Consider the following 27,161-nt stretch of genomic DNA (forward strand, 5'->3'; position numbering starts at 1 on the left):
CATTGCACTGTGCATGTGTGCCTGTGCCTGTAGTCCCATACTGTGTATATAAACACGTCTACAGGGGACTGCATGGAGCTCTGCTTTGCTTTACTCTTCTGACGCAGGAGGACTCGTCTGAGAGGCTTGAGGTTAGTCAGGTATGACCTCCTTCTACATATTTAGAATAGAGAGCAGAGAACCAGTTGTGCTGGAAAGAGCTGCCAATCTGGGCTACTTTGTCTTTATCACAAACCACTTTACTGTAGTCCTCTGTGCTAGTCCTTTTACAACACAGCCACACCTTTTAAGATGTTTATTCAGTCACTGTTGGCCCAAGCCCAAACATTATAATGTGCCTTGGAGTTGGCACTATAATACTTTGTGGTGTTTTACATGCCTGTGGTATCCCTGTACTTCCATTGTATCATTGCATTAATATTGATGTGAAGTAAGCCCTTAATAGTTTGCAGGGAGGATCGGTTTGTTCTATTAATCCTGAACATTTACTTATAATATGCCCTTCCTCAATCTAGACCCAGTTGTGTTGTGGCTTTAAGGCAGAATGTCAGAGAGAGTGATTTATTACTGAAGCCATCGTAGGGTAAAGTAGCTTGTGTGTGTCTCTGAGGGGTCTTGTGTTTTGGGTCTCACACAGTTGTGCAATTATGGAAGTGTGCAAAGAGGCATTCAAAATAAAAGTGCTGGTTTCGTGCCGAAACTTCAGGTCAAACAAATTTCCTTTTCATTTCATACTCAGTTTATTAGGCAAGATTAGTTCAACACTGACACACTCTCATACGACAACCCTGTGAGAAATGCTACCCCTAATCTACAGAGGGGCTACAGAGAGGTATTGTTACAGCTGTGTGATCATTTTAAAGTGTGCCGTTTGGGGTGCTTCTGAACTATTTCTAATACGCTCAGCAATATTACAGGAGTTGGCAGACATTACTAAGACCTCTTAACATTTCTTTATCACAGTTCCCCTGCCCAAAAAACAAACACACAAACAACAAAACACAATACAAAATTAGAAGAAAATTATCATTTTAAAATAAAATAAACGAGATAGGAAGTAAAAAAAGACGTGTTAAAATTAGGAGCTATAAAATCAATAAATCAAGACAAAAGATCAAAATATTCAATAAAAAAATATTATTTAGGCTTTTATTGCAGTTTTTTAATATGTATCTTTTATTTCTGATTTCATTTTAATGCTGAATTGGATTTATATATTGTATGTTGTCTTTATGTAATGGAGCACATGCAGCAGGGAGACATTTTAATTGTACTGGAAAACTCCAGACACTCGAGAAATAAACTTAATGATTAAAAAAAATATACAAATATAAAGAAAAAATGCATTAAAACTTTTGAAAATAAAAGCATTTCCTGACTGTAACACGTTTGGTCTTATCAGAAGTGGGGGGGGGTTTATTTTGAAGGAGCTGACCGGATGTGTCCGTCATCATCGTCGCTAACTTAGCGGAGGTTAGTTAAAACTAAAACGGACCTCCGCACATCAACAAACGCGCTTTCTGCAGAAGGAGGACAAACACGGGAGGGCAAAGGAAACAACTCAACACCCAGTTTGATCAACACAAACCGCGCTAAAGTTACTATTTTGTGGATAAGACCATATTAAGAGGAGAAGTAAACAAAAAAAAAACCTTCATCGTCCTGTCCAGATTTCTGCGAGCGGAACCGAGCAGCTGTCCGCTCCACCGTCCATGGTAGGTTTCATTTTTTTTTATTTATGTACTGGACTTCATTTAGTCTAATTTAAAATTCTAGATGTTTTTTATTTGGTTGACATTACTGCTGTAGAAGGACACGTTTGTCCTAGTTGTTGTAACTTGGCGGAGAATGAGTCATGTCTGATAATCAAGTTGTATCTGCTCAGGTGCGGAACAAGGTTAAAATTAAAGTCGCCTGGAGATAATAAAATAAACAGCCAAACAAAACAACAAGGAAACGCTGCACCCAGCGTGTAGATCCTGGAAGAAATTAAGTTGTGTTTATTTTTTTCCCCCCTCTCATCCATCCAGACAAATGACTTAACAGTGTAAAATGCCCCTTGGAGGCCCCTGAAGGTCTCTGTGGCCCCTGCTTAAATAAAACTGTGTTATCAAGGCGTGCATCGTAGTGACAGGTTGACTGGGTTTAGACATAACAAAGTGCCTCCTACAGTAAATCCAGGCTCATTTCCTGCTCAAACTCCAGCTATAGCCCACATCATAAATCAACAGTTTCCTTATCAAGGACCACTCGGCATGTTGCTGCATCTACTCAAAACAAACTGTGCTGCTTTCTGTTTTATCTCAATTAGAGCCTTTTGGGAATAAAAGCTTGTGTAGGAATGTGTGTCAAGGGCCACGCACGCTGCTCCCCTGGTGAAGTCTGCGGGCCATCTGTATGAGATGCCACCGTTCTGTATGCAGGCGCTTCGTTTGGCCCTCCGTGGCAATGAACTCCACTCATTGTCTTTGGGGAGATGTGGCAGATTTTAGGTCCAAGTGGTGACAACAAAACAAACCATTGTGTATTTTCTTTTTTTTTTTTTTTTTATTGTAAGAGAGAAGGGTCACATTTACAATTATTGCTTGTCCTGCCAAAGGGTGCAGCAGTAATGTGTGAATTCTTAAAATGAAAGGAATTCCCTCTTGGACGCTGAGGGCAGCCACTGACGCCACATGGAGGCTTTTTGTTGTTTTTTTTTTTGTTGTTTTTTTTATTTCTTGGCCAGGTGCACCGTGTGACATTGTTCGTGTACTACTATAATCCTATTTTTTCACACAATAGATGTTTATCAACAGGAGGTTTTGGGCGCGTATGTGCACCGCAGCTGAAGGGAGTGAGCTGTTTATGCCATGAGAGTGCTCATATAAGTAACAACGTTAAAAATAACCGCATTGTCAGCTTCTCTGATGTGATGGCACGTGGAATAAGCTGGAAACATGACAGAGGAAAACAAACAAACAGAGAAAGAGAGCAGAGTGACTCTCCCAGTTCTGGCCTTCAACCCCGACCTCTGCAGGACGTTTCATTCAAAGTTCTTCAGCCTAAACAAACATTGCAGAGGTCAAGCGTTTACAGAAAGGTGGACTGTAGAGCCCGGACTGCGGGGAGACAACCGTTTATTTGCAATGATAATATCTTCAGTCAAACTTCTCAGAGAAACTCTTTTGTCAGCACGATGGCGTGTTTGTGTCTGCGCTCTAGAACCATCTTGTTTTTAACATGGCAGGAATATAATGACCTGTTGGGATATGTTTGCTCCTATTTTATCTTAATCTAGTGTTTGCTTTAATCCAAACCTAATCCGGCCTCTTAATGTAGTTTGATTGAGGAGAAAATATTTTTTAAAATTATGTCAGTGTGACTCCAGATTGTTGGTGCTGAGACTTTTTCTGTGTGTGTGAAAGTTTGGGAGAGTATAATATGTGTCACTTATTTTGCACTCAGCTAGATGTGGACAAAAGTTCTGATAAATTTCTGAGTAACTCTCCAGTGTTCCTTCACCCTGATATAACCTCTCTCCCAGTCAGCAGGCAGACACAGCACGATGATGCCGTGCCTTTAGACCAGTATGTTGCCGTGTACGTATATGGAAAGCCTTGGGGTAAAATATATGGACGTTGCCAAATTGCTGTGACGCTTCTGTGAGTTTTGCCTTTTAAGATTTTCAAACTGAAGGTCGAGTTCCTCTATTGTGTGCATTAGCTAAACAGTCTCCTTGAAGGACAAATCAGCAGAGAGAAACTTAAGATGACAGGACAACAATGGGAACGCAGTGGGAGGTGTTGAGCTGTCAGGCAACATGAAGACTGCTGTTTAGTTTTCCTGAGGGTCCATCATGTCAAAATGAAATGCAGATTTTGTTCCTTTTGTTTATGTTGTCTCCCGTTATGTTGAATTGACTCTCCTTTCTCTGGTTGATCACTGTAATTAGTGATTTTTGCACAATTTCCCACACCACAGTGTTTTAAAACAGTCTGAAATCATGCTTTTCTTCTGCGCTGTGGCTTTCCCGAACAATGAGACATGTTGCATAATTGGCTACAGGCTTATGTCAGTTTAGTACGTAGATGACAACAGAAGAAATGCAGCTTGAGTTTAGGGTCTGGAGTTATATTTTGAATTTCTTAAAATGCCCCACAGCTTAAGGGGGAATAGCCGTATGTCAGTTTTTATCCGTACAGAGAAGATTTCATTTACAGACTGTCGTGTCATAACACACTGCAGGAAATCAGGCTTCGTGCTGAATCCACAACACATGGAGCTTGTTGACAAAACAAAGCGAGCACAGTTGGCTTTAACTGTCCGCCCTCCTTTTCCTCCCGAAGAGCAATGGATTTTCATTTAGCTTTTAGTGAACACACGATGGCCGGGTTTTTCTGTGACAGGGTGATTCGGATTAGATCAGATAAAGTCACTCTCATAAAACAAATCCCACCTTCCTGCGGTGATAACCCTGAGTTATGAGCCTTGCATGACCCCCGTCTGCTGAGTACACGTGCCTGTAAAAAACATGGGAGCAGAACTTTGTCTGACCTTGCCGACGCAAATTTGTAGCTCACCCATTTATTTTAGATCCAATTTTTTTATAAGAAATTTATACGATTTATACTTTTCACTATAATCATAGTTAATAATTGATCATTTTTCTGTCATGTAATGTTCATTGCATCAACCAAGAAAGAAAGGTGGTTCACATATAGAGCAGGTAATGTTGATTGAATGCATTTCAGAAACCTGTCAGTTCTTTGTAATGCAGCATTTAAAGGTTTCATGGAGACAAACAGCAAACCCTCACACTGGATAAGGTGGAGGCAAATAAGGTGTGGCAGTTTTTTGGCTGGACAATAAATCAATATAACAATATTTACTGATTAGCTGGCTGTTGTTCTGCTGCTTGACTCAATCATTTTCATTTTACAAGAGATGCCAAAAACAACGCTCATAAAAGCATGTGACCGTGACACCGCTAGTGGTCGAACTCTCCACAGGGGGATCCCTACCCCCTAATCTATCTACATAATATAGTATTATGATGACCAAGATCCCAGAGATCTATTCAGTGTGGTATCATCATATTATTTAGAGTTATTTGCCAGCTCTAATCCAGATTTTCCACAGGGCTTGTGATTTGATCTGCTTGGTATTCTTAGCCGCTCAGTTCTGTCTGAGGGCAGTGAAAGGCAGCGGCTGAAGTTTCAGAGACCTCAGACTCCCCCTCTTCCTCCCTTTGTCCAGTTAATCTAGTCTGAGCAGGTCATGTCTGTTTGATGGGTTGAAAAGTGTTTAGATTGATGACATACACACGATTTGGTGAAACCTTGTGTGATTTCTGTCCCAATTTTCAGTGGCAGAGCGCAGAGGCCGTTAATCTGTGGACATCTTTTACTTCCTAAATTGCCATATTTTGTCATCTTCTATTCTGGTGCTTTGACTAATAGCTCAATTTCAATGCAAATGGGCCGCAGTACCAAACTATCCATATTTTAAAATGAAGTCCACAAAGCTGTGCTTTTTCCAAAACTTCTGCCAGAAGTTGGTGTGCGCTCGGCAGAGCATCTTCCACTCTATAAAATTCAGGGTTGTTTTGTTGGTTCTGTGCAGCATTCATCCCCTGAATACTGTTGACTCTGAAATAATAGACAAGCTCTCCTGCCTGTAAATTTCTAGTATGCCACGTAGAGAAGTAGACATGGGACCTCTCCTGTGTTGCTGCTTTCAATCACTGCTCCACCACTGTTTTCCACACAATCACGTTCACGCTCACACAATCTTTGCCCCCCCCACCCCCCCCTTTTTTTTTTTTTACAAGACTTGACTCACTACTGTGTCCTTCCCTGCAGCCGCTTTATGAATCGTTCCCAAGGAACTGCCACAGTAGTGATTAGATTTTCAGTTTGGTAAACAGCTCTGATAAGAAGCCAGAATTCCTCGTAGGTGGGAGAGGAGGTGTCATTGAATTACCTAAAGTGTATGAGTTTTTGAAGGACACTCTTCTGGGCAGTTGAGCTACGTGCCTTCTGTGAATCGGTTCTGTGGTCAGTCGGTCCACCTCTCTCAGTGTCCCGTTAGACGGACTGAAATAATCTGACTGACCTCTGGTGATCCTTTCAGGTTTCCCTGCAGTGCTGTCTCAGGGTTCATGACTGTGGATTTGATTGACATTTCCTAACAACCCAAGGAACTGAGTACTTTAAAACTAGGCTCAGACATCTATGTCTGCAGCTGGATCATCATTTTTTTGTGATCCCCAGACTTTCCACCAGACGGTCGCGATTTTCATTCCATCGGTAAAGTCTTCAAATTGCATTGTGTTAGTTACTTTCTCCCTGTACGTCTGAGCGGTAGTGCGTTCCATCATCTGTTGCCACTTGGATAATTACTTGCGCTAAAAAAAGCGTGAAACACAACGTGCCCTGTTCCCTTGGGCAGCTGTGATTGGCAATGGTAGTTAGTGTGATCATGACATCCACAGCTGCTGCAGGAAGGCCCGTATGTGCTGATGTACAGTACAGCTCTGCAGCCTCTTCTGTTGCTTTGTGGCTCTCACGCTCTTTCTCCTCTCTCACTGCCACTCAATTTCCCCGCTCACTTGGCATTTAGCCGTGTCAACTGCCTGGCGTCCTGCTGTAGTCCATCCCACACTCTCTGACTGCAGCAAGGCCCACAGCCTTTCTCATAGGCGAAGATAAGAAAGCATGCAAACAAAAAAAAAATTCAGTTAAATGACCAATCCCAGCTTCTCTAGCAATATTGATGGGTAAAAATATAAAAATTGGCAGAAATAACTGCCAAAGTTCTTAAATTAAGGCCTAAGTTCTGAATCATCTGATACATTTAAGTCTTTCCTCCTCATCTGTTCCCTGCTTCAATCCCTCTCCACTATAGTTTTAATTTCCTCCTTTTGTTTGCCTGACAGGTATTCCTTGATGGTCAAATGCCAAATATGTCTTTTTCATTTCGTCTTGAAATTTATAACCTGGAGTATCAGTCTGTCCTTTGTCTGGCTAGACCGGAAAGTAATGTTGAAGCACTGTTTGATCTGCTCTGTCTCCAACCTTTCCCCTCTCTGTCTACATTTTAATCTACTTGCAATAGGAGGTACAGTATGCAGATGGACTTATGTAAGTGGGACGACCCCTCCCTAAGGTTGGTTGTTTGGATGTTTTTAAATAGATTCCTCCTCACTCTGTGTGATTTCTGGCCTGATTATTTTCCTGCTCAGAGGCCACGAGATGGACCACACACAAACGCACTCTCTTTCAAACATGACTTTGCAGACGTACAGGACTTAAGTAGGGAAAAAATGAGTATACAGAAGACTCATCTCAGACATACAGGCTGGCCACGTGGTGGGAGGCTGAGGGACTGAGAGGTGAGGAGAAGAGCGAGGGTGCGGATCAGAAGCTACGTGGGTGGTGGCATGAACGGTTGGGCAGTATCCGCGTCACGGTGTTGCATAAGGGCTTACGCAGGCAGAGGGGAAGTGGATCTGAAGTAATGAGCGCGGAGAGCCGCCGGTCCTGCCTGCGCCTGATGACAGAACGGGAGCTATCACGTATTCAAACGACGTGCAGCTCATCCATCCATGCCCAGCAGAACATATAGGCCCGTTTTCATTACGAATCATTCAGTTCTCTTATCTTTAGTTGGAACACAGATGTTTTAGGAATTATCACAAACTGATAAGATTTCCAAGGAAAAAACCCAACTGTATCATATTACATCTTTCAAGAGCTTGGGAATAAACTAGCTGTTTTTCAATGCATTTTGTAATGTAATTCCAAGAGCTGATATTGAAAGTGATGCTGGGTTTTCTGATTTGACATTTGAGTATGCGATTATTTATTTTTGGCTAATTATTTGATCACGTAAGCAGCTTCTGCCCAATGAATGACTGAGAGCCAGATGAGATTAAACATAACAAACTCTATTATTGAGCTTTTATACATGAAGAGATGCACAGTGAAAAGTGGATGTTCAAGCAACACGTCCGCCTCACCTCTGTATTTCCTAGCTGTTAGTTTTCTGAAACGTAGGAGGATGTTTGAGGTTTGGCTTGGCTTATCCTAAATGAGAATATCGGAGAAAATACAGTGAGATTTTGTGCTCTTTAAGATGGAATGCGATGCTTTCCATGTGGGCCATCCTTCACAACAAGGCAGGAATGCCAGTTTTCCCAATAGATTCATTTCCCAGCCTGCCCGTTTTACCCTTCAAAATAAACAGCTATAATTTAAGTCTTTCTAAACACGAAACTTCTTCTAAACTCTCTCTCGCTCTGTCTATATTATTTCTGACCCTGACTTGGTATAAGCAAACAGCTGTCAAATGAAAATCAATCGGATCTTATCAGTTGGTTTAGCGTTGTCTCAGTCTACAGTAATGTCAACACGTCTTTTCATCCTACACCACTTCCCTATTTTCTGAATGGCCTTTGTTCAGGGTCTGTTGGTCCTGCTGTCTCTCTTTGAGTTCTTTAACTTGCCTGAAACCTTGTGCACACATTTGAACATTAGAATTATAAACCTAAGTGCTGCGGGGTGACGGTGTTTGTACAGGGAAGAAGACGGCCGCCACCCTATTCCTTAGTTTGCTGAATGTTTGCACGTGCATTCACCTACTTTTGTGTGTGCATGTATGAAAGCCTAGCAAATACAGAACCTCATCTATCCTCATCACCTCTCCTCTCTTTCTCTGCCCTTCCCAATAGGTATTTGCATTTATTTCCTGCACCCCATCCTATTTAATGTAACCTCCCAACCACCACGTAGTGTAGCTGTGAGCGTGCAGCATGGCACAGGCTTTTAACTGCGTTTTATATTGAATGTTTATCTGGTAATCAGGCTGTTGTTGATCATGTCACGGTGTCTTTGTACCTTAGTGTTCTTGCATGTAATAAATATTCGAAGTTAAGGCTGATCAGTTAAAGTGACTATGAAATCATCTTTTTATCATAACAATAGACAACAATGCACACCTACTTTGATGTGAAAGACGTCGCCACTCTGCCCAGTGTCTTTCCCTGCAGCTGTTTTCAGTGACTAAAAACTAAGTACATGCCCAAACATACTGCCCAGTCAATGTTAGGTTACAACTTTCCAAATGTCCACTTTTAGTTCATATTTTTGAGGACATTTGCCTTCACCTTATCCATAACTAGTCTTTCATGTGAAAATCTAACTTACTAAGTCTGCAGCCTGTTGGTTTCTTTTTCCAGTTGAAGAAAACAGCCAGCTTCCAGGTGAGCTGACAGGTGAGGATAACGTGTCCCATCGTATAAACTGAAACACATCATACAATAGGTAGAAGGCAGTATAGCTGTAGAGATACAGTTTATACATTTATCTCTGTGGGATACTGAAATCTAAGGCCACTGGACATAGCTGCTGCATTTCTTTTTGGCTCAGATGGGAGATTGTTGGCCCTCCTACAGATTAATACTTAATCTCTGCGCTCTTTCATCCATTATCTGCCCATCGCCAACGTCAGATTTGAGAAGATATAAACCATCTTTGAATGTGCTCCGAATCCCTTCTGGGACACTCACATACTGTGACTGTCCAAACCATCAATCAGGCACAGCGTGGATTCAAAGAGACACTCGGCTCTGTGTGTGAGTGTGTGTTCTCCTTCGAGCCTTCACAGCTGCAATTAGTTGATTCGCTTTATAGCTGCCGGTGGAACCATCAGAGAAAAGGTTTGTGATGGGTGAACTCGATTTGGCTCACACCCAAAGCCCAGCAAAATCTGAAAGGTGTAAGGAAAAAGTGAAGGGAGGAAAGATAAAGGTGTACAGAAGCATGTAAATAAAAACCTCCTCACACTGATGATGACACTTTGGCTCCTGTTGATTTAATCAGAAGAGCGTCTGCTCACTGCAGGTGTTTACATGCACATTCAGAGGTCATTCAAGTCCTCTTCAAAGCAAAGTCTTAGGATGTAGAAATCCAGTTATGTCAGTGTATTTACTCTTTCACTCCATCGATTGTTTATTGACTGACGGCTGAGCTAACACGTCGCTGTGAAGTTCTGTGATATTGACAGCTGTCTTTTGAAGCTGCCTGCTCGGCGGATGAATAATGTAATGAAATGGTGATCACAGTGCCGCCCTCTCCTCTGTTTCCATGCAGGGCACATGCTCCTCTTCCTCATCTGTGCCTCTGTACTGCTTGGCCTTCTTTAATGAGGATTATCCCGTTCAATGTGGGGGAGCAGGTGAGAAGAGCAGCCCCTCTAAACTAAACACCTGTTTGTGATCTGTAGTGTGCTCGTCAGCCTTTAAAACAAGCAGCGATGGAGTTATTAGCTCACAGGGCTCAGAGTGTGCTCTCTGGCTTGGCACCGTCACAGTGCTGCATTATGAAGCCGACTCAGAGCCATCTGGGTTGAGCTACATTACATGTGGGAAGCCGCAGTCTCCTCAGCACTTCCATCTGTCTGTAACATACTAATACAGTATGCTCGGCACAGATGGACGAGCTGGAGGTGTGCTTATCTTTAAGTAAAGCCTGTACAGTTGCAGTTACCCTGCAGGCGGTTGGGAAGCGTTAAATTTAGCAAACATCCCTGATCCTGCTGATAAAACAGGATGCACGTTAACCAGTTAGCTGCCCTTCCAGTTTCACCACAGCACGAGGCGACACGGCGTCATTTGATATCAATGTTTACCACAATATTTTCACCGCAGTTTTATGGAATCATTCAAATAATAATAATAATAATAATAATAATAATAATAATAATAATAAAAACGCTTCAGGAGTTTGAAGTTTGAAGAAGGTGCCATTGTTATCATTTCTTATAGCTTTGTCATGAGTTCATCCCACTGGATGTGAAATTGTTTGCTGAGAAAACACGATAGTGCCGAACACAGTCAGACATGCTGTTCTGCAGTTATTATGTTCTCACTGCAGCAGCTGGGAACTGTGAAAAATGGCCGTCTGTTCAGCTCACCTCTGGCACTTTTCATTGTCTTTTCTCATGCTCTTCTATGCCAAGCTCACAAATAGCTTTACCACTAATACGCCAGTTTAATGAATTGCAGATGGACTCTGTACTCCTTTCCAGATGGTGGAGGTGCTCGTCTCACCTTTGTGTCTTTTTAAGCCTCAGAGTAGAAGTCGATCCCAAATCATTCCTCTTTCATTCATGTAAAACACACTTATTTTTCGATTCTCAAACGTTAAAGAGTCAACAGTAGTGTTTTTGCCTAACCCATGGGGGAGTTGTTTTGTGAAAGGGGTGCTAGTTTTGGGTTTGGTCTTCACTCTTGTTGACATGGAAAATCCCCTCCATCTCAACCTTCCTTCCTGTGAAGCTTTTTTGCCATCATGACTCAGATTTTCCTCTTTCTTGCTGACTTCCATAAACACACTTGTCACATTTCAGGTTTTCCAGCTCTCTCCAGTGGTATTAGTCTCGCTGATTCAACAACATGCATTCTTTGTTGTTTTTTTTTTTTTTTTTTATATACCCTCAGACTGGGAGAAGAGAGAGACAAGGAAAGAATGAAGATCTCTTCGGTGGTGTGAGTCCCTGGGATGCTCGACGGGCCTGCACCCCACGCTTTTCTAAGGCCTCCAGAAGCTAAAGACAGGGTGTCATTGACACGTAAGTGAAGCCTTGAAGAGAAAACCTGGTTTAAATTTGAACAAATGGTAACCCTGAACTGTGTTGCTGCTTTCTGATACTTGAAGTAGAACTTACCGTCTGTTTCTTTGACCTTGAAGCTTTTTTTTTTTTTAATGCAAACGTTCTTGGATTACTGTGGGAATTTTCACATACAGGGTTGAGTCGAAAGCAAACATTATTTTTAACTTCACAAGAGCTGTTTGTGTCTGACGCTGAACTTATGTAAAAAAAAAAAAAAAAAGTGGCTGCAGCATGCTACGCACACACCAGTGTGCATCCTATTATGTGCGGATATTTACACATCGCTGCTGTGTGGGAGTTCGCAAGAGATCTTAATCGTGGATAGGGTTTTGCTGTAATTCCAGAGCTGGAGGCGTAACCCTAATCTCTTTGGCACATTATACAGTAAATCAGAGTGTGGCTAAGTCGGGTCCTGGCCAACTCAATACAGCCAGCTCATTTCTGTGGATTTATGATGGGACTTCCTAGGAGTAGTTATTTCAATACACACAGGTCTCTCCTTCTTCCTTCCTCTTCATTTGTATCTAAAACTAATGAAGCACCTCTTGCCAAGTGTTTTATTTCAGAGGTGTTCGTAGATTGCTTTGCGCCATGGTGGATTATTTTGGAAGTGAGCGGTCCAAATGGCTGCCTGCTTGAGGCCAGTTTTAGCTGCAGGGTCCAGTGGGACTGATGTCCCCACGCAGAGGTGGCATGGACACTGATGGATGGCCTAGCTTTCCGTCGGCTCCTCGTCCCAGACGAGAACCGTTGTTATGAAAATATCGAAGGAAGCAGGCTGATGGGCCTTTGAGAGACGGCGGCTCTACCTGATGACCACCTGCTGGGCAGCCGCTGGCCACTAAGGCCACATTGGGCCACACACAGCACCTCTGAATGTTTTGTGCATTTTTTTAGGATAATTAACTTTATATTACTGAAGAGGATAAACCCGAAACCACCAGGCAGATGTACCCAACATTACTGCAATACCGCACTGGAACTGTTTGTTTTAACTGGTGTTTTACTTTGATTTCCTTGATGGTTTTTCCTTGGCTCTCTCACAGACGGACGAAGAAGCCACAGATATTCAGACATTCATCAAATTTAGCTGAACAGTTTTAAAGACCCTTTTAATACCACAGGGAATGAAATTGAATTCCTTTTTTTCACTGTCAGACTGATAAACCCGAAGAACAGTCGAAGCAATAGTGTAGTAATTTATATGAAATACACAGATTTATTGGTTTAGTGTTTACCATCTGTATATGACACCAGTTCCCAATGACATAGTTTATCAAATAATATGACCTAAAAACAGAAAACCCCCCAACTTTTTTTATGAGCTGATTTTCTTAGCTGGAAACTATCAGTTCTTGAATTAAAAAAAGAACAAAAAAAACATTTAGGACAAGCTAAAGACTTAATCAAATTTAGGAGGTTTTAATGTTGTCAAATATATTCTTCAATCCTTTTAAGACTTTTCATGAGCTGCACATACCCTGATTTTACTTTGCTGCTTGGGCCTGTAAATCACTTTCCTTGAAAGGGGCTGACTCATGTTACCCTCCCTCCCTCTCTCGCCTATGAACAGTTCGTGTTAATGGTGGCATTCACAGAGGTGATTTGCAGCCTGCCTCCTTATCCCAGCACTGGTGGCCTCGGGGCGGCTGATTGATGCCGATTGTCGTCCACTTATGGAGTCTGACTGAAAGGTTTCTGTTCCTTTGGCTGCAGCGGGATGGGTCTTCACAGTACTTGTGTCTCGAGACCTCCCATCAGGACGTGGCCAAGAATGACCTTGAACTCCCTCCCTGGCTTTGACTGAAGGACAAACTTGGTGCTTACCAGTGTGGCCCAGTTCTGGGAGCAGCTCGAGAAAGGCAAAGGAACAGATCTGTGTGTGTGTAAGGCGGCGGCAGTGCATAGCCTACTTCTCGTACCCCACTTTGCCCCTCTCTTCATCTGGGAGCTGAGCAGCTAAGCTCCGTCTGCACCATCTTGTCCTGTCGTTTCTGTATAAATATATATATTTTTTTATTGTTTATTTTGGCCAGATGGTGGATTACAGGTCAAGGCAGAAGCTGAATCCTGCATCTGCCAAGGAAGGATAAACTGTGGGAGCTCAATGGCTGGTTACTGGACATCAGAGTCTCTGCTTTTGTCATTTAAAACGTTCTACTAATCACATTTTTTTTCTTTTAACAATGGATCAAATGTAAAGGGGTCACTTGCATTGATGAACCCACAACTGTCACTCTAATGCTCCACCCAGAAAAAAACGGCTAAAAGGAGAAAGAATACTGGACTAGGTGTACCATTTTTAATTTAGAGTACACTCATTTAATTAATCATTTGTGCCCTAATCAACTTTTACTCTACTTTTACTTCAAGCTTTAGGGTGCCAGTTATTAGATCAGATGAGCAGATCAGACACTGAACTAAATCAGATTAAGGTTAATAAAGATGCCATTTTTATTGTTCTAGGGCTTTACATTCCTAAATTATCTCACTCTGCTTCACTTTTTATATTTCTGTAAAGCTCTTCACTCGCATATTTGTCTTTCAAATAGCAATTTAAGAAACAGATCTGCAGCAAATGGAAGTCCAGACTTTTTAAAAGTGAGGTGATATCCTTTCGCTGTTCCACTTTGTTCTCCGCTCTCCTTTTTACTTAAAATGGGCAAGGAGAGCAAAATGGTCTTTTACTGAAAGCATGCCTTTTCCCCGTCTTTCACTTTCTTTCTCCTGTCTCTTCTTTTTTTTTTCAGCCTGACAAAGGCAGCAGAGCACTTGCAGAGTGTAGTTACTTTGGTCAAAGGAAATGGTAGAGGAGGAATGGAGCAGGGAAAGAGGAGGTGTATCTGTCAGAGAAAGGCTGGACTTGAGGAGGGGGTAAGAGGAGGGGGCACCAGAGAGAGGAAGGGGAGGGGACTTTGCTCCCATTCACATTGGCGGTATTTGGCCTGAGAATGAGTTCCTTTTTTTTTTTTTTTTTTTTTTTGATGGGGTTGGAGAAGTTTTCCTCAGGAGGGTTGGACAGACACAGAGCCAGAAGAACAGGAGCATAGAGAGAGTTGGAGAGAGGCTGAAGAAGCTGGGGCTGCATGATAAGGGGCAAGGCAGCAATGCGAGCAACAGACTGGGGTAAGAAGCTCGGAGGGAATGAATGTTGGAGACAAGGGGGAAGTGGGTCCTGTAGCAATCAAGGTGACAGAGATGTTTGGTTTTCTAGCTTCTGTATCCTTCTCTGTTTGACTTCTGCTGTCACTGTGAAAGAAATAGTCGCACCAGAGGTTTATCTTGTTTCTGACATACTAATATAAAATGAACAAACATACATACATACTCGTTAAAGTAAAGTTGTAGTTCTTCCATTGATGTCATACAACTTATTAACATAAAGCCAGAACAATTACAAGCTGAAGATGTGGATCTGGAAGTGCTCTGTTTAAGTGCTGTGTAATGATTGAAGCTATTCAGTGCGTCATTCAGACAAACCTGCTGGTCCTGGATTTATTTGCACATATGTTGCCACTTCTATTTATGAGTCGGTTAATCCACCCAGAAAAGTTTGTCATTTAATTAATTTCCCATTTTTCAAAGTAAGAGTATTAGCAAATTAATCTGCTTTGCGTTTTTGTCTGTCGGTTGGACAAATCATTTCATTTTAAGGTGTCTGCTTGTGTAGTAGTCGTGTCATTTAATAGTTCAACATGGGAGCTTTAACATTTGACATGGTTACTGGAGTGTGTGTCAGGGCTGCAAGGTGTGTGCCTCTGGAAAGGTAGGTTATCTACAAAACTAAAATAGCGTTGCCACACTTTCCCTCTGTTCTAGTTTTGAGAGAGAATAAGAGGGGGAAGAATAAGGAGATGGGAGGGGGTGTTGGAGAGAGAAAGTGGGATTCAGACGTTTGGGCACAGAGATGAAGAGTGGAGGAGGGGATCTGCAGATTCATGTGTTTGTTCCCTCATGCAGACGCTCCCTGCTGAAAACCGAGACACCCTCTGCTTTACTTATATTCAGTCTTTTTGCTCCTTTCTCTCCACGGCATGGTTGAGTCTTAGGTGTTGCTGCTGTCAGACGAGGGCCAGTGTAACACAGCTTTCTTTTTTCTCTTGCTGCACTTCACCTGTGGGGAATATTTTTAGACTCAGCTCAGAGGCTGTGGATGTGTGTTTATGGCGTGGTACTAACAAAGAAGGATTTACTGTAGGCTCTTTCAGTTTGTCTCAAAGCAGGTTTGTGTGACGTTGCAGTCTTGCAGAGCAGGGCCAGTAAACCTTGTATACTGTATCTTTGTAATATGGCCTCTATTAAAAAAAAAAAAAAAAACTTTTACACTGTTTCCTTAATTGCCAATCTCAGACATCATGAGACGAAAGGTTGCCCTGCATGCCAATGAATGTCATCAAACTGTGTCTAGACTTACCTCTGTATGTGTAATGAATGCACCATTGTGACTGGAGTGACCTGACTGTCAGTTTATTTTATCAGACTGATCGGGAGCAGACTGCAGTCTCTGTTTCATTTCATGCCCACCAAGGTCTGATGATCTGGGAGATTGGAATCACAGCAGAAGTTTTCAATGCATTGATCTCAGCTTCTTCTGTCCCCTGGTGGGGCTCCAATTTCAGCTTAGAAATGAGACACAAGAGTCTAAAAAGGAAGATGGATGGTCGGACAGCTGTGTCCATTTTGGCAACAGTTTAAAATAGTTATATATCTGAGAATTTGTGTATTTGTGAATAGTTTTTTATATATATAGTGTTTGTTCTTTAATAATCTGTTACTTTATAGTAAAACTTGTAGACTACAATTCAACAAAATGTGAATGTGCAATAATATGAATTACCATCAGGGCAAAAAATATAAAATTTACAATATGCCAAATAATGAGCTTCAGTGTGTGTCTTGAAATGTGTGAAATGCTTTTTGGCTTTGGCTGGAAGCTTGGGGATAAAACTTAGTCTATTGTGGCAGTAGATTCTCCGAGCTGCTGGAGCAGAAAAGCAAAAATGCTTGACGCACGAGAAATTGCACCTTAAACTTCCTCCCTCAAGTTGTGGCATGTTAATGGTGAGACTTTGGAAAAACTGCGGCCGTAGAATTGCCCTGTCCACACGCTGACCAGTGATCATTGTGCCCATGTTTAGACTGAACGCTTATTGGGTGGTGTGCCCGCAACATTCCTCCAGCCGGAGGAGTGTCTGCAACAAGGAGCAGGAACTTTAAAACCTTCCCAGACAAAAACATTCTGCTCACAGCCAGTCAGCTGACACGGGAGACATCATGAGGGTGGTTACAATAAAATCTACACGTGGCGTTAATTTATCACTGCTGAGAGGAGGAGACATCCAGATAATTTGCCCCCAGTAATAATCTCCTGAATGAAAAGTAATATTATTTCATATATATATCTTTCCGTTTTTTTTTTTTTCAATGGTTGTTTTTTTAACAGTTAAGCAGCTAATCATTAAAAATGCCCAACAGATTAAGCAGTAATGGAAAGGCTCACTTGCAGCCATTTTATAGTAAATTTACACCATCTGCCTGATTGTTACACATCCATCCAGTCATTTGAGGTTAATGTCCATCTTTCCTCCATTAGGCCTCCATTTGGATTGTATGGAAGATTGTCAGCGCCAGAGAAACTACTGAAGGCTTTAAGTTGCTAAGGAGGGGTCCTGGCCTTCCTGTCAGCCCTCTGACCCCCTCCCTTCTTAGTACCTCCTCCCCTTTATTGTTTGAGGCCACGGTCACTATGACAACAAAAGGAGAAACTAGGACCGCATGAACAGGACGGGAGTGTTAAGAACAGTTTGAGACCTTGGTGCGTTCCTTAGTAGAGTCCCTGCATAGTTTCAGTCGTCTTGAATCCGGAGGGATTAGAGCTTATTCACTTATGTGGAGAGAGTTGGAGGGCAGCAGATGGACTCCCTCTGACCCGAAATACTGATTTGCGTTAAGCAATTGCAAGTAGAAAAGCATTTAGAGAGGTGTAAATTCCAATTTGCATGAAGTAGCTTTTAAATATCTTGGTAGCGCAGTCAGCTTGATGGAAAGGCCGCAGCAGCACAAAGTGAAACCTTCAGAGACGGATTAATTGTGCATCTTGTTGATCTTACTAAGGTCACTGCAATTAAGTTAATGACTCAATTATATCTTTATGTACAAAGAAAATAAATATTAAAGGCAGAGCAGCACTCTCCCTTTAATTTTCATTCATGCTCCCTGTGCATGATGACAAACGTCCAATTTGAATCTTTATATAAAGCCTGTGAACTCATATATGAATAATTGTTGGACTCATCTTTTGAGATTTCAAGAGGAGATTGCAGCATTTAAAGCATCAACAATAAAATGATTTTAAGATCTTGCTGAAGTTGACAGCCAGTGAGCCAAGTAAATTTATGCAGATCAGTCAGTCCAGTTGTGTTTGGTCTTCTGTGGTTTTAGACTGTTGCTGTCAAGAAATATCATTTTGAGCATAATGATTTTTTTTCTGACAGCTGCAGCTTGTAAAAAATTCCAGATGTTGGCACACTCGGCCTCAGTGCGCCTTTCAGACAGGATTAGGTGTAATAAATATCGTCATGGACTAATGAGCTTTCCTCAGTGCATAGAGAGATGACTGACGCTTCCTCCACAACACCACATGTTGCTCCTGCTGCCATTAGCATGTTTTCCTTCAAACACTGATGCAGTGACTGAAGCATACAGCATAAAACTTTTAAAGGCACATGGATACACAGTTTAAACTGTATATAAGGTCACTGGACACTTTTGGTCTCACTTTCAGCCACTTCTACGGGAAATGGATTTTGGACGATCATTTTCTGTTGTAGCTTTGTTTTACTTTCCGATGACATTACAGTAACACCTCCGTTTGTCGTCACCATGGAGACCACGATAAAAGTAAAGGTATTGAATTCTGCTGTGGTGCTGTTGCAGTAGAGATGAAGCTTGTTGATTACTCTGAAGTTTCACAACTTTAACGTATCATAACAACATATTGCTGTGCCAGATTTGCCTTGCTCAGAGTCTAAGTAGGGATCAGCCAAAGTTTCAGGGCGCTAATTAACGTTTGGTAATCATGGTTAAATCGCAGTAGTACACTCTCAGTAAAGCTGGCAGCTTGGAAAATGACTTGGCATGGCCCTGTCCTGGCTGGTGAGGCTACAAATGTGTCTGGCCAGTATGCATGCTGTCAGCCCGTCTTTCACCTTATTAGCTTATATTCCCTACGAGCTGCCAACATGGACAGCCTCAGGTCTTTCATTTTCAGTGTGTCAGCAGGGAGGTTGAGTATTAAAGAGAGGGTGAATCAAGAGGTACGTTCCTGGTTAAAACTTCTAATATTTGCACGTTGTTAACCAACAAGGGTTGAATTATCGTTGAAGAATAACTCTGAAGTGATTGCATGATTTCAATCAGGCATCATATGGGAAAAATCCTCATTTGCATCTGTGGCACAGAGTTCTGCAAGGAAATATGTTTCTGCTTTAGTTTAACTTTTAACTAACTTGACAAAGTCTTTCTGATGGGACTGTCGATATTCAGAATACGTCACCGCTTCATAATTACATGAGCACCAGGTCGCCTGGAAGGTTTCTTGACTGCATTCATGAATTTCACTATTATGACACTATCCCAGTTACAAATCTTACCCCAGACAAAAAAGCATCTGTCAAAATGCTCAAAGCTGTGCCTGTTCTCCCTACACTGGGTGTCTCGCCATTTTGGCATGACAAACTCAGACACACAGACTGAAAACAATACCAGCCCCACTTGGACAAAATGAAATTGGCTGAAATGGAAAGAAAATTCTGCTGCAAGTCATTCTGCTGCTGGTAGATGAGGTCTGTCAGCAAATCACATAATAAGGTCAATTTAGCACTGCACTGACAAGTGCAGACAATGAGGATGCTTTGACTGTGACTAGAAATAAAATCTGTGGCGGATTTGTTCCTGCTTGCACTCCTGATAAATGCCATGAAGGAAAATTGGTGAATCATCCATCAAATGTAAGATGCAGATAATTGACTCTTATCTACTAAACCACTTCCACCAATGTGCACTTATTCTTTTTATTATTATTATTATCCTTCAATTATCCGATAGAAAGCTACTCTATTCTTTGACTCAAGTCTATTTTGATGGAAAACAACAACTACAAAACCCAAAAACCTGGGTTTGTCTTCAACACAGCCGGGATCCACCAAAAAAAAAAAAAAAAAAAGAAAAAATCTGTAAATACTTTAAATCCTCCACTCACATGCTTTTGACTTGTCAGACGAGCCTGACGCTCAAGATCGGGACACACCCGCCGCTCGGATGTCCTCATACTGTGTGACTCAGCATGAAGATGTTTTCAGAGCACAGCTGGCTGTGCTGCTGGTGTTTTTTGTCAGTTCACTGTGACTTCAACATCATGCGTCCTACGGGCCATTGTTCTCTACACAACACTCACATTCATGGGGCAGATTACAGATATCACTGTTTGTCCTCGCATGCTGTCGGGTCAGTATTTCATAGTGTGGGAGTGAAAAAAGTAGGTGGGTCAGCTCTTGATTTCTTTACAATTGGATATTTTTGTGTATTGTTTTACCTACTCAGCAACTTTCTCGACCCCTTTGGGTTGAGTATCACAGCAAGTTCAACATGTCTCCTTTTCTCTGTGCTTCTCCTTTGAGGTTTCAGCCACAGTTATGAACTTTTAGTTATCCCCGAGGCTGATAAGATGTGTGGAGACAGTAGCCTTTGTTGCCGTGAGGGAAAATACCAGCATGTTGGGGGCCATTTTACATCTCAAATGAAAAGAGACCCTTTTCTTCTGCTGCTTCATGCCTGGCAAGCCGAATGCCTCAAGCTCTGTTTGTGCTGCTTGAATGGGTTTAATGAATGGCCTGTGCTTGTTCTCTGTGTGTGGGCCACGATGGTAGTGGGATATTTGTAGTCTTCAGCCTACTGTATGTCATTTCTATTTTACTTCAGTCATGGTCACAGAGGTTGTTTTTGACATGACAAAATTCTGAGATTTAACAGAAAAAAGTAAGCAGCTGGCCTAATTGGTAGGCAAAACAAGTATTTCAACCAGCACTTAAGACTCAACTAGAGAGTTGTCCTGAATGTCGACAGACTCGATTATGACTTTTCCCTAATCACTCCAGGCCTGACATTCAACTTCATGACTTGAGATTTGTTATTAAAAGATGCAACACTTCAGTCATACTTGAAAGATTTGAGACCTAGTTTTTACTAAATTTGAAACTGTCTGAGCTCTGAGACTTTGGCTTGTCAGGAATGACTTGAGACTCGAGCTGGAATTAAGGAGAAGAAACTTGACTTGGGATCATCTTGAACGATAAGATTTCACCTGATCCTTGTTATTGTAAAATCTTATTCTAAACTTGTTCTTAGTGATTTGAGACTTCAATTGGAAAGATGCAAGTCTAGTGATTTGACCTGCAACAGTGCCATGTAATATAGAGCTATCGTGTGAACGTGAAAATGTATTTGTTGTTTTTCTCTCTCAGAGCGATTGACCCCCCTGAGCTGCCACCATGGCCCTGGTTCAGGCTCTGCCCATATCTGCTGAGCCCCACAACCCAGGCCTCAGTGGAGGAGCCCGCAGACGACACGCCTCTGGCCCCTCGCCCCCCATCAACGCACCACCACCCTCCACTCTGGATTCTATGGGCTCTGTGAGCAGTCTCATAGCCACTCGTCCTGGCCCCTACCAGGACCACCGCTCTGGTCTTGAGCTGGGAGCAAGAGTCCGACGACCTACGCCAGGCGCTTCCTGCCTCGGCAGCGAGTCCCCCCAGAATCCCTTACTGCAGAGCATCCCGCCAATCAAAAAACAGAGCTCCACAACATCCAGCAGGGGGCTTGAGAAGGAGAACGGGAATGGGAATTACACTTATCTGAATGAGGACTATGTAGGTGACTGGAATGAGAACCTTGTGACAACAGCCAGCCCAGGAAGTGAAGCAGATGAGACTAAAGAAGGATCAGGGCTGAATGGGAATATGGGGGGACCGCCACCAAAACTGATCCCTGTGTCAGGAAAACTTGAGAAGGTGTGTCTTTGGACAGATTTTACAGATTTTACAGAGTTTACCGATCAATATTGATATGACAATTACTGAAAATCTATTGACAAACTAAGTTCCTGTATGTCTGATTATTTTAAGGCAAATGAGTTTTGACTTATGATATTATTTTGATTTTGGCCACATCACACAGCCTGTTTATAATTCCTGTTTTCCTTCTTCAGAACATGGAGAAATCAGTGCTGCGACCCACTGCCTTCAAACCGGTCATTCCAAAGAGCCGCACCTCCATGCAATACCTCTCACCTCGCCATTGTGCCAACGCATCAGAAAGCCAAACAAACAACCTGAACCTGCTCAGCCCCAGCCACAGGGAGGTGTCACCCTCCTGTTCAGAAAAACGCAGCTCATACGGCGCAGTCCGGAACAGCGGCGTGGCCGGTGGCAGCAGCCAGTCCTGCTCCCTGTCCGACTCAGGACGGAACTCCCTCTCCAGCCTGCCGCCTTACAGCGCGGCCAGCTTCAGCCTGGCATCAGGAGAGGCCTCTGCCGGCCACCTGGAGCCCCTGAAGAGTGCTCCACCAGTCAGTGCACATGGACACTCCAACTCTGACAGTGGGCGCTCATCCTCCAGTAAGAGCACAGGCTCCGGGTCCATAAGTGGTCGGGGGCAGCCTCCGTCTGACAGCGGGTCCAGTGGCCGCTCCCCTGGCCCTGTGGAGGGCTATGAAGGGGTGGTGAGGGACCTGGAGGACAAACTTAGGGAGAGAGAGCTGGAGTTGCAGCAACTCAGAGACAACCTGGATGAGAATGAAGCTGCGATTTGTCAGGTGTGTAGATCAATAGTATGAAATCCCAAACATTATTTAATGCCTGGACATTTGTTTTGTAGCTGTGAATGCCGACAGATTTGACCCTTTTGTCGCTCTCTCATGTCTTGTGTTGCAGGTTTATGAGGAGAAGCAGAAGCGCTTTGAACTGGAGCTGGAGGAGCTGAGACAGAGCTGTGCCACCAGGATGCAGGTAGCCTCTCAGAAAGCCCAGCGCGCCCAACAGGTGCTTCAGTTGCAGGTGAAACCATCTGTCAAAAACCTTGCTGTCTTAGTTTGTTTGTTTGAACGAATGCACAGAGGAAGCTGAAGAGAACACAATGAGACATTTAGACAAAGCGTCAGTTACTGGCAAAACACCATGGAGCTGAAAATAATTGTTTCTTTTTTTAAAGGAAAAATAAATCTCAGAACAACAAACTTCTTGTTTGGTGAAATGGCTGCAGGTTTACCAGCTGCAGCAGGAGAAGAAGAAGCTGCAGGAGGACTTTGCTCAGCTTCTGAAGGAGAGAGAGCAGCTTGAGGAGCGCTGCACCTCCTATGAGCACGAGAAGATCCAGCTGGGGCCACGGCTGGAGGAGACCAAGTGGGAGGTGAGCAGCTCTGCAAGCGTTTCTTAAAACTGCCTCACTTAAGTTAGGTGGTAGATCCTACCATTTCCTGTCCCTCCCTTAACTCAGTCTCACTGTTATCACTCCGATCACGGCAGCTCACCTTGAACATAATAATGGATGCAGCGTTGAACATGATTATTTGTTTTAAAACCATCAAAACGTATCTTTAGCTAAAAAAAGTCTTGAGTGATCTTCTTTTCAGATCTGTAGGACAGTAGAACCATCTGCTCTTCTCTGCAGCGTGAAGATTTTCTGCTCATGTTGAGACTGAATGACCACCCATTGTTGTTTTTAACTCAGGGAGGATATGAGCTTCTTTAATTATTCAGCTGTTGCTACACACTCCTGCTGACAAGAGAAACATGATCGCTATCACACCAACATGTTGGTCACTGTTCAGATGAGGCTTTCTACACCAGGCAGTCTAAGAATTTTTGATATAGTTTTATGACATTTTGTAGCCCAAACAATGACTCAATGGGAAAATAAATGTCAGATTAATAAATAATAAAATAATTGTCAAATGAACCCTTTGTATTTGTTATATTATGGTTGAGTGGCACCTGATGGCCTCATCAAAAGTGTTAATTTGCCAAAATATATTAAATGTAACCAGGACTAACATTTAATGGAACCTAACTGCTGAAGCTTTGATATATTTGCTTACAGACTGAAAAAGTGTATCAATTATTAAGATGGCTGCGAGTTACATTGCAGCTTCACTGCACCAGCAAAGAGCTCTGCTCTACTGAACAGACTTTACAAACTGAACGATAATGTTTTTCCGTTTCTTTGACCTCAGGTCTGTCAGAAGTCGGGCGAAATCTCGTTGCTGAAGCAGCAGCTGAAGGAGGTGCAGGGAGAGTTAGCTCAGCGTGTGGGGGAGATCGTTTCACTGCGGGGTCAACTCCGAGAGACTCGTGGCGAGCTGACAAACACCCAGGTCCTGCTCCAGGAGGCTCACGGCGTAACTCGCACACGGACCCTGGAGCTGGAGGTGTGTGAAAATGAGCTTCAGCGTCGCAAGAGCGAAGCTGAGCTGCTCAGAGAAAAGGTAGGACGTCTCGAGGGAGAGCTGGCTCATCTCAGAGATGCTTTAGCCAATCAGGGCCCAGGAAACAGACAGTGTCAGGTATTCCAGGAAGCAGAGGAGCACCTGCTTGCTTATGAAAGTGATGAGGCGAAGGCCCAGCGGCAGAGCAGCAGCGAGGCCCTGCAGAACATGAAGGTGCAGATGGACAGGATGAGGACGGAGCTGGACTTCGAGCGCCAGCGGGCAGAGCAGCAAATGGGCAGCTTCGAGGAGGAGCGTAGGATATGGCAGGAGGAAAAAGACAAGGTGATCCGCTACCAGAAGCAGCTGCAGCAGAACTATGTCCAGATGTATCGCAGGAACCGAGAGCTGGAGCAGCTGCTGCAGGACCTCAGCCAGGAACTGGAGAGCAGAGAGGACGACGAAGGAAGTGGTAACGAGATCAACTTTGATGAGATCGCAGCCACAGAAATATGACCCTTGTGTCACTCCATCTTTTGATTTGCACTACTGTCAGCTTGAACCTTTGTTCCACCTAAATATCACAGACCTATTTTGGTTTCCATCATAACTGTTAAGAAAAAAAACAAAAAAAAACAAAAACATTTTAGCCTCACTTTAGTTCTGCCTTGTCTGTATTTTCTCCACAGTCCCATTTTCAGAGCCAATGACCTGTATTAGTCGTTAGTAGGTCACCTCAGTCCTCTGCCCATCAGTGAATGTCTGTTAGGATTTGAACTTACCAACTACTCATCAGCGGCCTGGCTCTCTTGCACAGTTTTAGGCATTTGTGGGAGATTTGTTTTGTATGAGTAACTTCACCAACCTTTCACCACCCTCCCTGTTGGTTATGACTCCTCGTCCCCTACTGGGATTAGCACTTCACCCCCACTCTGTGTTCGCAGTCCGCTCCCATTAGTACTGTCGATTTAAATGGAGGCCCGCTTTTGTCACATCAAACCACACATTCAGTGTCGAAAAAGTGTGGGCATCAGATTGAGGTGCTAATGATGGAGGCTTCACTCGCAAGGTGAAGTCTTAAAAAAAAAAAAAAAAAAATACTAAAATATATATATATATATATGTGACACAAATTTTATATGTTGTGAGCAGAATGAGAATTTCTGTACTCTATTATTATAAGCAACATCTAACTTTGTTTCCAATTAACAAAGTGGGTGGGAATAACGCAAACACCTGTACAGTGTAATGCAATGAAACAAACATACTGTATGTGAACAAATACGATCGTGACACCGTACATCCAGTGAACATGTCAGCGTTTCCCTTCCCTCATCTGGATCACGTGACTTTCTTTAGCTTTGGTGTGTGTGATGAGGATATAAACATTTATAATGTACATATAGAATATGTAAACCTTCTGGAAAATTAACAGGCCTCTTCAAGCACAAGTGTTACTACTAATAGAAATGATGGCTCTGTTTCATCAAGTGTCCCAATTTGACAAGGAGACAGAAAACTATGTAAAACACAACTTTTTACTGTGCTGCGAAAAACAACAAAAACTAAAACATTAAGAATTCTGACTGTTCACAGTAAGAGTTTTGGGTCTAGAGTTAACCGGCTGGTCACACCAGATAAATGGTGGAAATGATCTACTCTCATTATGTTGAGTTGTTGTTACAGCAGTTCATCACAAAGGAAACAGGATACAAACTATGTGTATCCAATAAAATTAGCTGAATATTGAGTATCTGTGGAGGGAGTTATTCAAGTTAAAGTGTTTGGAAAAGGTCAACTGTGGACAAACAATTTGAACACTTACGTACTTTGTCACATAAAATACGATAAATGATGTAAAAATACAGTTCTTTCTACAATGCAGTTGAGTGATTTCAATCTCTCAAACATTGAAAACACAGTAAACAGCTCAGCGGGAGAAGTAAAATGTTTTGAAGACTTTGAGCGGAGTTTGAATTTAAGTATACATTCGGCCCGATGCTGGCAGGAACATTCAATCTATTCTCAAGTCAAGCTTGGCCGCTTTGGCTTCTGTGTCTGATAATTGGGGAAAGTCCCTCAGTGCCATTCTGTGCCAGATGTGGCAGACTGTTGGGTCACTGCGGATGGGTGAACATGCACTGGATGACGGGTGATTTGGTGTCAAGTCAAACTAGCTGGACCGTGACGTGACTGTGTTTCCATCGACCGTTAAATGGAGGAGCTGTTTCACGTATATTTAGTTCCTCCGTCACTGCCGATTGAAATAAAAATCCCCTGTAAATAACCCCAGCTAATCATAAGTGTAAAGCTTTTTTCGAGAGATGTCTGTCTGTCCATCTCAAACACAAACATAGCCACTGTGAATAGACCAAAGCAATGTCACACGTTATATTTTGCTCCTTCAGTGCAGAAACAGTTGCCTGTATATTGATGTTCGTGTGGATGTTTGTTCCAGTTCCTCGGTGTAATTTTATAATCCACAATATTTGTATGAAGACATTAAATGTATATTTTCATGCTGTACATTTCTTGAACAAACCTAATTTGTTTTTAATAAAAAAAAAAAAAGGATGATCTTTAATTGCTGTCTGTTCATATTTGTTCAACACAATACAGATTCTTCCCAAGTCAGAGTTCCAGTTTTCACCTTTACTGTGTAACAGCACTTAATGATACACTCAATAACACAAGTCATCTTTGTAATCCTGAGTTTTTACACCAATGACAATCTTGAGTTGTTTTTTTTTTTTTTTTTTTTTTCTCAACCAAGAAATAAGTGTTTCATCTGGCGGGTAACTGCTTTCAGCAGGTCAACAACTCAACAACACGGACTATGATTAATTATTTTAAATGCTCAGTGCACAGGCAGTTACAGTTTATCATCCTGTATATTTAACAATTCAGGTACTAATGTGCAGCTGATCCACCTTCTTGGACCTTAAAAACAACGAAGTATAAACTAAAAAACATGTTCTTGAAGGCATTGGAAGCATTTTTTTTTTTTTTTTGGTCATGATTCCAGCTT

The 27,161-nt window shown here is 42.5% G+C and overlaps 1 protein-coding gene across 1 annotated transcript; it reads left to right on the forward strand.

Annotated features, from left to right (window-relative positions):
- The first annotated feature begins 1,497 nt into the window (after positions 1-1,497).
- LOC115059643 (leucine zipper putative tumor suppressor 2 homolog) lies at positions 1,498-25,280 on the forward strand. The gene is made up of 7 exons (XM_029527248.1): positions 1,498-1,715; positions 11,483-11,613; positions 21,177-21,722; positions 21,920-22,525; positions 22,644-22,766; positions 22,972-23,118; positions 23,942-25,280. The coding sequence occupies exons 3-7, from the start codon at positions 21,204-21,206 to the stop codon at positions 24,647-24,649; spliced, it is 2,103 nt and encodes a 700-aa protein (XP_029383108.1). The 5' UTR covers positions 1,498-1,715; positions 11,483-11,613; positions 21,177-21,203; the 3' UTR covers positions 24,650-25,280.
- The last annotated feature ends 1,881 nt before the right edge of the window (positions 25,281-27,161 follow it).

The sequence above is a fragment of the Echeneis naucrates genome, chromosome 19 (genome assembly GCF_900963305.1).
Source record: "Echeneis naucrates chromosome 19, fEcheNa1.1, whole genome shotgun sequence".
NCBI classification, from domain to species: domain Eukaryota; kingdom Metazoa; phylum Chordata; class Actinopteri; order Carangiformes; family Echeneidae; genus Echeneis; species Echeneis naucrates.